Source organism: Heterodontus francisci, chromosome 3 (assembly GCF_036365525.1).
Source record: "Heterodontus francisci isolate sHetFra1 chromosome 3, sHetFra1.hap1, whole genome shotgun sequence".
Lineage (NCBI taxonomy): Eukaryota > Metazoa > Chordata > Chondrichthyes > Heterodontiformes > Heterodontidae > Heterodontus > Heterodontus francisci.
The window spans coordinates 10961955-10977516 of NC_090373.1; the positions used below are offsets into that span (position 1 = coordinate 10961955).

Consider the following 15562-nt stretch of genomic DNA (forward strand, 5'->3'; position numbering starts at 1 on the left):
CTGATACATTCAACCCACAATGGACCTTTGATCACGAGACACTGAAGGTGGAGGAGCTCGCATTCCAGGTTGACTGCTAAGATGGCCGAATGCACAAACCGACATGGTCAAACCAGCTAGTCACATGACTAACCTGCTGGGCAACCTGAGTTTTTTTGAAATTGTACGCACAGTTTGGGCAGAGTGTCTGTTTGCTCCTGGACTGAAAAGATCTCTCCTGTCTACTCCCAACTCTTTCTCACAAGCCTCTGAATCCAGTGAAGACACATAAACCCCCAAGAGAGAAAAGTCTCCTACAGCGAACAAGGTTTAAGAATAATACTGGGCCCCAATGAAAAGCAAGACAAACCTACAATCAAGGACTCTACAGTGAGCTCGAAGAACCGTAACAACTCTTTAGATATTGCCTCAAACCTTTCCACTATTTTTCTTCTCTTTTGTCTCCATTTGCACGTGTGTATCGCATATACATGCTAGCGTGGGGCGCAGCATGTATCCTTAGGCATTAACCGAAGTAGAGTTTAAGTTCAATAAATTTAAACTTTTCCTCTTTAAACCTAAGATAGCCTGTTTGTGCCTTATAATTGGAAAGCGGTGAACAAGGATTCACCAAGGGGGAAGCTAAAAACACTTAAAAGTTAAACCCTGTTACAGTAAGACCAGGTGAAGGCTGAAAGGGAACCCTAGACCTCTTTCTCACCTGGTCTTACTGTAACAGGGTTTAACTTTTAAGTGTTTTTAGCTTCCCCCTTGGTGAATCCTTGTTCACCGCTTTCCAATTATAAGGCACAAACAGGCTATCTTAGGTTTAAAGAGGAAAAGTTTAAATTTATTGAACTTAAACTCTACCAGGTGAGAAAGAGGTCTAGGGTTCCCTTTCAGCCTTCACCTGGTCATAACAATGGACAGTTCTTTTAATGGGTAATCGACATTGATTTGTTCGCCCCAAGTGAAGGGTGGAGTTAGAGAAGGGGAAAACAAGTTAATGAGAAGCCAAAGATATGTTGGGCTGGTTGCAGATCTAGGAAAGAGGACGAAACAATTCCGTGTATTTAATGTAGAAAGCATCCCACAAGGTTTTTACAGAAGAGGTGAAAGAAATCGGAACACATGCCCATCATGAAGGGTCAATTTAAATGTCTGAAAGCACAGTAAAAAAAAAAATTCAAAGAGTTGAGGGAGCAAGTTCCTTGGAGAGAGGAATAAGGCTTGAGGTTGCAGAGAAATGAGGCCAGAGAGATCAAATGATGAGGATTTTAAATTTAATACATTAAGAGATTGGGAATCAATGCTAAGACAGAGAGATGGGAGAGGAGGACAGGATACAAGGGGCTGGAGTTTGGACCAAATGGTGTCTAGGAAGAGTGTACAACGCCTCTGTATTTTGGCTTACTAACAAATGAGTCTTCTAGGACAATGCTTCATTAATGGCCTAAGATTATATATTGGGTAAGAAAGAGAGAGAATCTGGGATCAATAGTTGAAACTAAAATGCTTATATGAGCCTGAAAAAAGAACTTTAAGAGAATTAACTTCAAAAAGACTGATTTTTTTTTTTGAAAATTTTAACGGCTCAAATTTTGATTCAAGAAACTGGCTCAAGCTAATAAATTAAAAACTTAAATTCTGTAAAGGATACAGTAAAATAGTTAAATGCTGAACAATCAAGAATAATACTGTTAGGGTGAAAAAAATTAACACGTGCTGGCTGCAAAGCAAATTGCCTGCATTTAAATCAGTTAATATGCAGGCCTTTGCCAGATGGCAGTTTCAGGCTCATTTAAGTCATGTGTGGAAGGTGGCAAAAATTGATTGGGAGGCCCCTTTGCTCATTGCTAGCGTTTTCTGGCATTTCAACTGCATGGTGCCGTCGTCTTTGGAGCTAAAGCTCAGTAGAAATTGTTACAGCCATGTCAAAAATGAAGCAGAGATGTTTCACTGTGGCAGCTAAGTTAATTTTTTTAATTCAAATTCAGTTAAAGATATGTAGCACTGGAATTGGAGAAAGTGTTTTGTGGGTTTGAAAACAGTTTTGAAAAAATTAGGGAAAAGGTTCTATACTTAATAGATTAACTTTTCTAAAACTCAATTGCAGCCGATTAACAGAATTAACAAAAAATAAATACAATAAAGAAAAATTACCTCTACATCTTCTGGGAATGCAGATACTTGAAATTCTATGACAGGGATTATCTAATTTACACAGTTAAATTTATCACAAAAACATTGTTGTTTTTTTTAAACATTTACAAGCAGTGGCTGAAACTCTCAATTAGATTAGGAAACTTACTCAAGCCAACAGAAAACCAATAAAATCTTAATTCTACAAAGGATATAATGAAATACTTACTTTGCTCATAAAAATCAAATGTGATGCTTTGGAGGGGGTGGAAAGGGAAAAATTATTGAACAACTGAAACCTGCTAAGCAAATTACATGCATTTAAAAGACAGTTAATAGGCAGCTTCCTCATTATTCTTAGATAACACAGCTTTAGGAATTAGAATGTGTAATTTGCACCAAATGGCAGCAAGGCCTTCATAGACAACGCATGTAAATTCAGTGTAACATTTTACTAAAGAAATGAACATTTTTTAATGCTGTGGATAATTCAGTTTAATTTGAGAAATCTACTTTGACAAATCCAGAGCACCAGGAATCCAAAAAACAGCTCGTGCTAAAATGATTTCTGCTTCAGGTCACAATTTAATGATGTTGCAAAGAAGATGCTCATTAGAACCATCCAGGTCAAGCCTCAACTAAATACCAACTCCTTCCATCAGGATCCCATGCGTTTAGGGTACTAACAAAAAAAAAGTTTCAAAAAAATAAAAATCAAGATCCTTCCCGCACATTCGTAGATGCTGTACCACAATACATTATTCTATTTTGGGTTTATCATTGGAACAGATAAAAGATGCTGAATAAATTATTTTAATTGATTTAAAAGATTTGCTAAAAAATCCTAAATGGATCTTTACAGCAGAAATTAACTCAAAACATTTGCTAGAATAGATCATGCCTCGTTAAAGTATTAAATCTTTTGAGCAATAAACTCCTCACATTTTTCGTTTTTGTAAAATTCAGCTGATGTTCATAAAAAAGTGATTGGTGTAATAGAAAATCACAATAGCATTCTATTACACTGTGCTAAGAATGCAATTTAAACTTCTGATTCCCTGTTCAGTCAGTTCTTAAATGTAAACCATTATGGTAGGTACAATTTCGCAGAAGCCTGGGATCAGGTTATCATCACTTTGCTCTTAAGAATTCTGTGCATGAAGCAGGTGGATCTAGACAGGGAAACTAGTGAGAAGGTACACATTAGAGAAAAATTTTGTTACGACCAGGTGACAAAGGTGTCTAGGGGTCCCTCTCAGCCTTCAACTGGTCTTACCATAACAGGGTTTAATTTTATACAGGTTTTCAGTTCCCTCTTGGCGAATCCTCGTTCAATACCTTCCAATAAGGCAAAGAACCCAGCACAAACAGGTTTTCTTAGGTTTAAAGAAGAAAAGTTGAAATTTATTAAACTTAAACTCTAATGCAGCTGACACCTAAGATACATGACGCGCCCACGCTGGCATGCATACACGATACACGTGCAAAGAGAGACAGAAAAGGGAAGAAAATAAAGTGGAAAAGTTTGAGGCAATCTCTGAAGAGGTTTTTTGTTACGAATCTTCGAGCTCACTGTAGAGTCCTTGATCGCAGGTAGATCTTGCTTTTTGTTGGGGCCCAGTATTATTCTTAAACCTTGTTCGCTGTAGACTTTTCTCTCTTGGGGTTCATGTGTCTTCAGTGGATTTGAAGTTCTGAGAGAAAGAGATGGGAGCAGACAGGAGAGATCTTTTCAGTCCAGCAGCAAACAGACACACTCGCTTCAAACTGCTCGTACAATTCAGAAAACTCCAGGTTGCCAAGCAGGTTAGTTATGTGACTAGCTGGTCTGACCACGCTGCTCTGTGGATTGTATCACCTTGGCAGGGCCTGGAATGTGCTTCCCTGCCTTCAATGTCTGGTGCTCATAGTCCATTGCGGGTTAAATGGATAAGGGGAGTAACCTCTCTTGCCTTTATTAGTATGTAAATGGCTTCCAGCCAAGTACCTGGCAGTCCTTGGAACAGGCCTTCTCCCTTCCCAGCAACAATTTGAAATTTTATGTCCATATGGCAAAATTAATATGCCTCAATCTTGGCAAGTAGCGGGTCTAGCATGGCAATATATTAAGTCAAAGTAGTGAAAAAAAAGGTAGATTATTTTTCAAGTATATTTGGACTGTTCCTGTCACATTAGAATTTATAGATGTAGGTTATTGAAATACAAATTTAATGACAATGATTTAATAATGAAATCTGAACTAAAATGGTCCCACAGATTGCAGAATAGAAATATCAAGTACAGAATACAGATCTTTCACACAGAGACCAGCAGAACCTCTTCAGTTCATTCGTTATAAACAGGGTATCAGCTCATTTTATACAAGACATCAAGGATACTGGTCAGTCTGAGGTCTCCGGAAATGTTCAGGAAGGTTTGCCTCGTAGCGATGTCGAGCCTTGGTGTTTCCCATATCTTGCATACACTGCAAAGCAGAAGGAAACAGAGTCAGCAACTCTCCCAAACATCTGTTACACTCAAAATGATCAACAGAATGTGATGTAGTAATGGAAACATCTGCCATAAAAATAAAAACCAAAAACTTCCTTTACTGCAGAGGGTAGTCAAGAATGTTGTTGTCGTAAAAGACTTTAAATGTCTAATGGAATAAATTGCTTCCAAGCGGACTGCCAGGATGGTGCTGGGGCAATATCTGCAAAATCAACATGTTACATTGAGGGGGGGGGGGGGGGGGAGACGGTGTTTCTGCCCCTAGCCAAAAACAACAGATACAAGGAATTTGAAATGCATTTAACACTACTTGACAAACTACAATTCTATTCTCCACAAAATGACAATTATAACTATGGGCAAATGACTTAACAGCTGAAGGCAAAAGTAACTAGTAAGTAACTGCACTATTGAAAACAAAATATGCATAATGGCATGTGTGCGCGATGGATAAAGATGCACATTTGATTGAACTGTCACAGGTACCAGAGAGTGTCCTGCCTTAAGTGGGACAAGGAACAATTATGCCATTCTGTTGTGAAACATTGACATGCATTGTCTACAGCTTTGGATGGTATTTGGTGCCTGTTACTTTTCTCTCTTCCTGTTTTGGGTTGAGGAACAGCATGGAGGAGGGAAGGAAAGTTACGAGGACATCAAATGCTTTAAGGCAAGTATTTTTATTTTGAAGATCAGAAATCTGTCACATTAACTCTCCCTCTACCAGCTGCTGACTAACCTGATTACATTTCAGGCATTTTCTGTTTATATTATATCTTTGATCAAATACCAACAGAAGTTATTTCAGGCATGGCTTTACCATGGTTATAGGTTTGAATGTGTTTGGGGAATAGGTCCAGCTATGCAGTGTCCAGCATATAAAAAGGATCATCACATGAGTATTTTCCCTGTGGGATGCAGGCGGCACCAACAAGGCCACATTCATTGTCTATCTTCAGTTGTTGTGGATACAGGATTGAAATAGAATTTTGTAAAAGCCTTACACATTTTCAAAAGCCATTCTTTATTTTAAAAAAAAGATTTCAGCACTCCAGATCCAATATCCCAAACATCTGACTTGCTGCCAGCATCACTGCATAATGAATAAAGAACTCTTGCTGCCTTACCCACCAAATCTCACTCCACAGAAACAACTCCCTAACAGGAAGACGACTCACTGTTAGATGTACACAGAAGCAAAATCACGGGACTGTGTACTGATGATATACCACCGGAACATGGCAAGTCAGTGATAAGCCAATGATTATTTTCCTGCAACAAAACTCCGAACCCGAAGCAGAGAATTTTTATTGGTTTGCCTTCAATTGTATTTGATTTGCAATATTTGGCTTTGGTTAGGACTGCAGGTTCCATCAAAATCAGTGGCCCAGGTGACAGAACACTACAAACCATGACCTGAATATCAGAATTAGAGTTTAGATACAAATAAAATCTAGGTTCAAGAGGAAGTAATAAATTCAAATCTTTAACTCTCCATTTCACACTTTTTGCATCTATTACAATTGAGACATCAATAAAGACACTACACAAAATCAAAATCCACCACGGACCTGACATCATCTATACACAAACAATAGGCAGAATACTGATGCACCCTTTCAGCATTTCTTGGAAATGGTTATTAGTATTAATTGACGGTTTTGAACTACTGCCTTTTATTTCACTTATTTGAAAGGGATATACAATAACTGGCAGTCTAGATGACAGAATTTCTAGCACAGAACAGGTAATTCGGCTCAATAGGACTATGCCAGTGCTTACATTCCACACCAGCCTTCTCCTACCCTGCTTCATCTAACCCGGTCAGTATATCTATTCTTTTCTCCCTCATGTATTTATCTAATTTCCTTTTCATTTCAACTACATCCTGTGATAATGAGTACCATAATCTAACCACTCTCTGGGTACATTTGCTTCTCCTAAAACATTTATTGGATTTATTAGTGACTAGTCATTTATGATGGTGTGTACTGTACTTGTTAGGGCCCCTGCTCAGGGATACGAGCTAACAACCCCACTGCCTTTTGGGCGTTTCGGGAGAGACTAAGGCAAAAGGGAGTAAACCCCAACAGAAAATCTGGAGCGGAGCCCCTAAGACAGTCATGTGTCATCTTTGGCACGTTTCCAGCGGTTTCCGCAGCCAAACTGGTGCCAAACATCATGCTCTCCACTCCTTTGGACCTAACTCAGAAGGCCGGGGGGGGGGGGGGGTGGTGCAGTTTTGACGCTTGGGCAACTCACAACCTCCATACATTCCACCCAGACATGTGCCATGGAGAGGTCACTCCATAGTCGCCTCACAGCGACCAAAACAGCAGAGAAGGCAGCAGTTACAGGTTTTAATTCCAGCTCAATTGGCGTAGCGATTGGGCGCCACAGGTTGCCTTTGTCGGTGGGAGAAGTCGTCGCATCTCGTTGGACAGCTACCGCCCACCTCAAACCAGGCAGTCCCAGGTCAGAAAAGGTTCTGCCCCGCCACAGTCCATCTGCTTCAACGGGTGCTTGGAGCTCAGGGTCATTGCCTGACAAGTGGACTGTAATACCGCACCAAACAGCATGACAAAAAAAAAGGTACCAGCCCTTCGTTTTACAAGCTGGAATGTCAGAACTCTGTTCTGGCCTGTCAGAAGATCTTACACAAGTTGACGACTCTCGGAAGACCGCCATCATTAACGAGCGCAGTGGACATTGCAGCACTTCAGCGATCCGCTCGCAGGGAGGCATGTCTCCCAAGGAGCAAGACTACACCTTCTACTGGCAGGGTAGGGACCCTGAAGAACCAAGACAGCATGGAGTGGGCTTCGCCATCAGAAACTCTTTGCTCAGCATGATAGAGCCACCTTCAAATGGCTCGGAAAGCAGACTGTCCATCCGACTGCTCACCAACTCTGCTCCAGTACACCTACTCAGCATCTATGCTCCTACACTCTGCTCCCCACCTGAAGTTAAAGACCAGTTCCGAGAGGAACTCCGTAATATTAGTAGCATTTCTAATACTGAACATTTGTTCCTGCCGGGGGACTTTAACGCCAGAGTTGGGGCCGACCACGACTCATCGCCCTCCTGCCTCAGGCACTATGGCATTGGAAGAATGAATAAGAGTGGACAGAGACTGTTGGAGTTGTGTACCTACCACAAACTCTGCATCACCAACTCATTCTTTCAAACTAAACCCAGTCACCAGGTTCCATGGAGACACCCAAGATCACGTGGTTGGCACCAGCTGGACCTAATCGTCACAAGGCGAGCCTCCATAAACAGTGTTCAGATTACACGCAGCTTCCACAGTGCAGACTGCGACACCAACCACTCCCTGGTGTGCAGCAAAGTTGGACTCAAACCAAAGAAGTTACATCACTCCAAGCAGAATGGCCACCGCCCATCAACACTACCAGAATTTCTTATCCACAGCTGTCTCAAAAGTTTCTCAATTTGCTTGAAAAAGCTCTTCAAAACACTCCTACAGGGGATGCAGAGACCAAGTGGGCCCACATCAGAGACGCCATCTATGGCTCAGCAATGACTACCTTTGGAAAACGTGTGAAGCAGAATGCAGACTGGTTTCAATCTCACTTTGAAGAGATGGAACCAGTCATAGCAGCCAAGCGCACTGCACTGTTGAACTACAAGAAAGCCCCCAGCGAGTTAACATCCTTAGCACTTAACACCTATGCAGTCGTATTCAGCTGGCCTCCGATACCGGAAACATCAGAGCAATGTATGATGGCATTGAGAGCTTTTGGGCCAACCATCAAGAAGATCGCCCCCCTCAAGTCTAAATCAGGGGAAATGATCACTGACCAAAGCAAGTAAATGGACTGCTTGGTGGAACACTACCTAGAATTGTACCCCAGGGAAAATGTCACTGATACCGCCCTCAATGCAGCCCAGTCTCTGCCACTCATGGATGAGCTAGACAAACAGCCAACAAAATCGGAGCTCAGTAACGCCATCGATTCTCTAGCCAGCGGAAAAGCCCCTGGAAATGACAGCATTACCCCTGAAATAAACAAGTGTGCCAAGCCTGCTATACTCTCAGCACTCCATGAACTGCTTCATCTGTGCTGGGATGAGGGAGCAGTACCACAGGACATGCGCGATGCCAGTACCATCACCCTCTATAAGAACAAAGAGTGTGACTGGAACTACCGTGGAATCTCCCTGCTCAGCGCAGTGGGGAAAGTCTTCGCTCGAGTAGTTTCAAACAGACTTCAGAAACTGGCTGAGCACGCCTACCCTGAGGCACAGTGTGGCTTTCAAGCAGAGAGATCCACTATTGATATGCTGTTCTCCGTTAGCCAGCTACAGGAGAAATGCCACGAACGGATGCCCCTCTACGTTGTCTTCATAGATCTCACCAAAGCCTTTGACCTAGTCAGCAGACGTGGTCTCTTCAGACTACGAGCAAAGATCGGAAGTCCACCAAAGCCAAGTATCACCTCATTCCATGACAATATGAAAGGCACAATTCAGCACAACGGCGCCTCATCAGACCCCTTTCCTATCCTGACTGGCGTGAAACAGATCTGTGTTCTCGCACCCACACTGTTTGGGATCTTCTTCTCACTGCTGCTCTCTCACACGTTTAAGTCTTAAGAAGGAATTTTCCTCCTCATAAGATCAGATGGCAGGTTGTTCAACCTTGCTCATCTTAGAGCGAAGACCAAAGTACAGAAAGTCCTCATCAGGGAACTCCTCTTTGCTGACGATGCTGCATTAACATCCCACATGGAAGAGCGGCTGCAGAGACTCAGACAGGCTTGCGGCTGCAGTTTCAAGAAAACGAACATCATGGGACAGGACGTCAGAAATGCTCCATCCATCAATATTAGTGACCACACTCGAAGTGGTTCAAGAGTTCAGCTACCTGGGCTCAACCATCCCCAGCAACCTGTCTCTCGATGCAGACATCAACAAATGCATGGGAAAGGCACCTGCTGCTATGTCCAGATAGGTCAAGAGGGTGTGGGGAAAATGGCGCACTGACATGGTACACAAAAGTCCGAGTGTTTTAAGTCCTCAATACCTTGCTCTACGGCAGCGAGGCCTGGACAACGTATGTCAGCCAAGAGCAACGTCTCAACGCTTTCCATCTTCACTGTCTCCAGAGAATCCTTGGCATCAGGTGGCAAGACCTTATCTCCAACGCAGAAGCCCGCGAGGCAGCCAGCATCCCCAACTGAGCCAGCGGCGCTTGAGATGGCTTGGTCATGTGAGCCACACGGAAGATGGCAGAATCCCCAAGGACGTATTGTACAGCGAGCTCGTCACTGGTATCAGACCCATCGGCTGTCAATATCTCCGCTTTAAAAGACATCTGCAAACGCAACATGAAGTCTTGCGACATTGATGACAAGTCATGGGAGCCAGTTGCCAGCGATCACCAGAGCTGGCGGACAGCTATAAAAGGTGGGGCTGAAGAGAGGCGAGTCAAAGAGACTCAGCAGTTGGCAGGAAGAGACAGCAGTGTAAGGAGAGAGCCAACTGTGTAACGGCCCCAATAACCAACTTTATCTGCAGAGCTTGTGGAAGAGTCTGTCACTCTAGAATTGGTCTTTATAGCCACTCCAGGCTCTGCTCCACAAACCACTGACCACCTCTAGGCGCTTACCCATTGTCTCTAGAGACAAGGAGGCCAAAATGGAAAAGGATCATTTATCACCCCTAGTTTTAAACTCCATAAGTAGATACATCTTCTCTAAGTTTAAAATTATCAAACGGTCTAAGATGTTGACCTCTATTAGGTCACCCCGAGCTGTCTCTTCCACAGAAGAAGAAAAATAATCCCAGACTATTCAGTACTTCGAACTCTCATTTTTGGTTTCATACAAATGAAGTTAATTTACATGTGTTTGGTCGTTGCATGCAGTCCACTATGACATTTCTAAGCATATTCATTTCAACAGTGTGAAAACATGAACAGAAAGAAAATGCGGTCAGCCAGGTATATGAATTTCGTACAATCAACTCCAACTATTGGCACATTTTACACAATTTATTCCACACAATAGCATATAGCTCAAGAGGTCACATTAACACATGAATAAGACAGGGGATTTTTTTTTTTAATTCATTTCAATTCATTAAAGATTCTCCTTTACACACCCTGCAGGGATATTAAAACTTTGAATACATTTAGCTTTACATTGTATTTCAACACTGCATTAAGATCTTTAGAATTTTAATACTCATTTAAGTTTGCTACAACTGAAGCACAATGGATGCATTGCCACAAGACAGATCAACTGAAGAGTGAGTTTATCCAATATTTTAGAAATACCTTAACTGGTCCCAATGCCAAAGCATATTCGAAATAAATGCTTTGTACTACATATGGACTAAGTCAGCAGAAACAATCAAAAATCCAAAAAATAGTTCAGGTATAAAATAGTCCTGATGGCCATACTTGATACAATTCAGGACATAGTGCACTGAACGCTCATACTTCAACCCCACTGATTTACTTATTGACGCATGCTCTCTGCAGCAAGTTACTGCTTTACATGATCTGTTATTCAAAAAGGAATCAAAACTAAACTTTATATATAACTAGTTGCCATAATTTTGCCTACACTCTAATATGGAAGGAATTAACTGGCTACAATTAACTGCAATACAAATCAAATGTTAAGTATTTACTTGGGATTGATTAAAAAGTACAAATACTCATGACACTGAAAAAAGAACTGGAATAGCAGAGGATACAGTATAAAACTCCAGATACAAAAGGAAGCCATGAGCAAATCTACCAGATACAAACAATAAGCAGAGTCCAGCTCGACTGAGTACTTAACTTGGGGAATTTGGTGAGTAAGAGAATTCAGCACAGAGAGGGAGGAGGTGCTATACTGGTCTTCTACAAAACAAGGAGCAGTCAGAGTGAGGGGGCGGTAGAAAGCGAGACCTGGTGAGTAGCTGGTTTCTAGATAATAGTCTAGAAAGTATAAAGGCATGGCAGGGAACCTCAATCCTATGGAATGCACCCCCTGTGCCATATGTGAAATCTTGGATGCTTCTTGTGGCTTGGGCCACCACGTGTGTAGGAAGTGTCAGCAGCTAGAGCAGCTCAAGCTCAGCGTTTTGGCGATTGAGCGGTGGCTGGAGTCACTACAGGACATCTGTGAGGCTGGCAGCTTTGTGGATAGCATGCTTCTGGAGGTGGTCATCCCGCATCTTAATGTTTGTGAAATATTAGAGGAAGTTAACAGTGAGAGGGGAAGTATTAAGAGGTTTAACATCTTTGCAAGTGAATAAATCCCCAAGCCAGGATAAAATGCTTCCCTTAACAGCCTTGGATACAAGAGAAGAAATAGCGGAGGCTCTGGCCATCGTTTTCCAATCCTCTCTGGCTACAAGTGTGGTGCCAGAGGACTGGAGGACAGCTAATGTTATACAATCGTTGAAAAAGGAAGAAGGGGATAGACCAAGTAATTAGAAGCCAGTAAGGTAAAAGCCCATGAGATCCCAAGCAAAATGGCAAGTTATTTAACTCTGGATCGGCTTACGTAGCCTTGATCAGAGAAGACGTAAACATTTTCTTTGGATTATCCAAATCAACAAAGAAAGTTTCAGACATTCGGTTATCAGTCTGTGGTACCAATTTTACCTCTGACCATGGAACTTGTTTAGTTATTGCTCGGGTTACTACACATGAACGAGAAATTCCTGAAACTTTTTCCTGCAACTGTTCTGTCTCTAACTTCACTTGGTTTTTCCATAACTACTGGAGAAGCTACTACCGTTACTCTGGCCAAATCATTCCCCAGGAGTAGATAAGCTCCATCTACAGGAAAACTATGGACAGTTACCGTTCCAGACATAAGTTCACACTCTAGGTGCACCCGATACAAAGGTACAGGTATATACTCCTCGCCAATACCATTCACTAAAACTTTGGCATTCTGTGTGCTCTCTGGTGGAAACATTATACCTTTCCCCTGCAAAGAGAGAGTTTGCGTGGCTCCTGTCTCCCCAAGTATAACTACAGGCTTACACCTGCCTCACTTGAGGGATACAGGTACTTTTCCTTTCAATAATTAGCTATCACTCGCAGGCATCTTATTCACAATGCCTGCACTCCATGTTTTTTGCATTTAGCCTTAAAGCTGCAATCAAAGCTACAGCCTGATCTGCTGTACTGTCAGTCAGGGTGCCTTTCTCTACATTGACTTCTACCTTTAGTGCCTGTATTCAATGATCAAAATTAATTTGCTTTACCCTCTCAAATTCTATACAAGTCTGCCCAGATAATCTCCAGAGGTTCTGAAATTTCTGCTGGTAAGCTTCAGAGACCAACTCATATGCAGCAAGATTAGCCTTTTTTACCATCTCAATCTGCAGAAGCCTCCTCAGAAGCATGGCATAAACTTCATGAGCTCTGCCTATCAACCTGCTTTGCATAAGCAGTGTCCAGCTTTCCTTTGGCCACTTCATCTGTCAGGCATTTTTCATTTCTTTTGAAAAGATAGCCAATGTTCCTTTCCTCAAAGTTAGGGAGGGCTTGCACAAATTTAAATTGCTCTCTGCTAGGCCCTGGGCTGGAGTCAGATCTTTCCTCGCCAGAATTTTTCTTGAAGTCAAGGCCATCCTGTTGTATTAGTTCCAGCTTTTTAAACTTCAATTCGCTTCCTTTTCTTTCTCTTTGAAATTCAAGTTCAAGTTTTTTTCAATTCTTTTTCCTGCTCCTGCTCAAGTTCTCATTTCTATTTCTTTTTCTTTGCCAAGTTCAAGCTGCCTCATCTGTAACTGAATTTTAGCTAATTCAATTGTACTACCCTCTGGTTTGCTGCCTTCTTCCAATTACAAATGTTGTGCTATTACTTCAATGATCGGCTTTTTTACCTCCTGGTTTTAACTCTAACACCAACAGTTCTGCCAAATCTTTTAGTTTAACCTTGGTTAAGTATCTCAAATCACTCGGATACATCCTCCTTCTCCAAAAAGGCTGCAGCAACTGATGGACATATTCGGGTAAACCTTACTCTACTGCACAAGAAACCCTTTTTTTTGTACATTTGTTTTATCAATTATTACCCCACTTACAATTGTACATCGTTGGCATTGGGTTTATCCCGTTAAAAAGTCCCCAATTATAGATATGACCGAGGCAGAAGGAGTGCACTGTTTTTTCCAGTTCCACTTCTCCATGGGTCACAACATATATTTACATTTTTTCCCATTTACCGATAAGGTCAATCATAGACTTTATTTTTAATCCCAGAATAAAAACACACCAACTGGATTTCTTTAATAAACAAAATGATCAGTTTTTTTATAAAACAAGTCTTAACCAGTAATGAAGTAAAGCATAAACACAGACTGAAATATTAAAGTTCCTTTTTTTTTTTACCTTAGCCCCTCACACTGTCACATACACCGATCAACCAGAAAAAATAAAAGGAATTTACATTTTAGAGCTCTATCACAAAAAAAAAGACAAAACACACTTGGGTTAAATATTTGCTAATTCTTGGAGAAGATATGGAAAGATGTCCTTTCTTTGGGTTTGGCGTTCCAAATGCGTATAGGTGACTGTCACTGGGATCTTCCTAGAACAGTTCTTTTCAGGCAACCTTGAAGATCAGTTTGGATAGGCTTCCAGGAAGTTCAGCAGAAGTTTCAGATACAGGCCTGACAGAAGGAATACAGCCACAGTTTCAGTTTACTTCTTACACTTGCTTTTCAGCTCAGAGATGGGAAACTGGCACGCTTTTTCCAAACTGCTGGAACAGACTGAGTTGGGGTGGTTTGCTCTCCTTGACAAGATGACCCTTTAACTCCTTTTCAAAGCACTGTACACCCCAACTGCCTTTTATGATGGGCGGCACAGTGGTGCAGTGGTTAGCACCGCAGCCTCACAGCTCCAGCGACCCAGGTTCAGTTCTGGGTACTGCATGTGCGGAGTTTGCAAGCTCTCCCTGTGTCTGCGTGGGTTTCCGCCGGGTGCTCTGCTTTCCTCCCACAGTCAAAGACTTGCAGGTTGATAGGTAAACTGGCCATTGTAAATTGCCCCGAGTGTAAGTAGGTGGTAGGAGAATGGTGGGGATGTGGTAGAGAATATGGGGTTAATGTAGGATTAGTATAAATGGGTGGCTGTTGGTCGGCATAGACTCGGTGGGCCGAAGGGCCTGTTTCAGTGCTGTACCTCTAAATAAATAAATATATATAAATAAAACAATTCAAAGCGAAACCAAAAACATTCCAGAAGTCAAGCCGCCTGATCGCTATAAATCTTGACTGGTCACTTCTCTGCAAACATCTTTCCAAGTCAAAAACAACCCCTGACGGGTAATTATCTGCTGACAGGTGCCTTCCAGTAATAGTTTGTTTTTAAGCTAAATCCAAAAACCTTCTTGTGACCACCCTTAAACAAAACCTCCAGCATCTATGGAATCTTTTCAGTTTTGTAGCACAAATCAGCAAAATGTACCAAAAAAAGGAAACATTCTTAACACAATCCAAAGGCTCAGGCTAATGCCTGTGACATGGGTTCAAATCTCACCACAGCAGCTGGTGGATTTTAAATTCAATTGATTAAAAATCTGGAATTGAAAGCTACTCTCAGTTTCAAGGCACCATTACTATCAGCGATTGTCGTAAAAAGCTATCTGGTTCACTAATGCCCTTTAGGGGAGGAAATCTACCATCCTTACCTGGTCTGGCCTACATGTGACTCCAGACCCACAGTAATATGGTTGACTCTTAACTACCCTCTGAAATTCCCTTGAGAAACTGAGTGGCTTGCAAGGCTAATTAGGGACGGGAACAAACGGAGGCCTTGCCAGCCACGCCTACATCCCATGAGTTATGATCCCATTCGGGACTATTAACTTATAAAAAGAGGTCAAATCCCTAGTTATTACTGAAATAATTACACCACAAGCTTTCACGTTTTAAACAAAAAGGTTCACTGTGTGTGTTAAACAAAGCA

At 41.8% G+C, this 15562-nt stretch overlaps 1 protein-coding gene across 6 annotated transcripts in view; it reads right to left on the reverse strand.

Annotated features, from left to right (window-relative positions):
- The window catches only part of smap1 (small ArfGAP 1), a 355453-nt gene that overhangs the window by 281112 nt on the left and 58779 nt on the right, over positions 1–15562 (reverse strand). For all 6 annotated transcript variants that reach the window (XM_068020121.1, XM_068020119.1, XM_068020123.1 and 3 more), the window contains exon 3: positions 4500–4585. In XM_068020121.1, coding sequence (XP_067876222.1) covers positions 4500–4585 — 86 coding nt within the window. The remainder of the gene's footprint in view (positions 1–4499; positions 4586–15562) is intronic.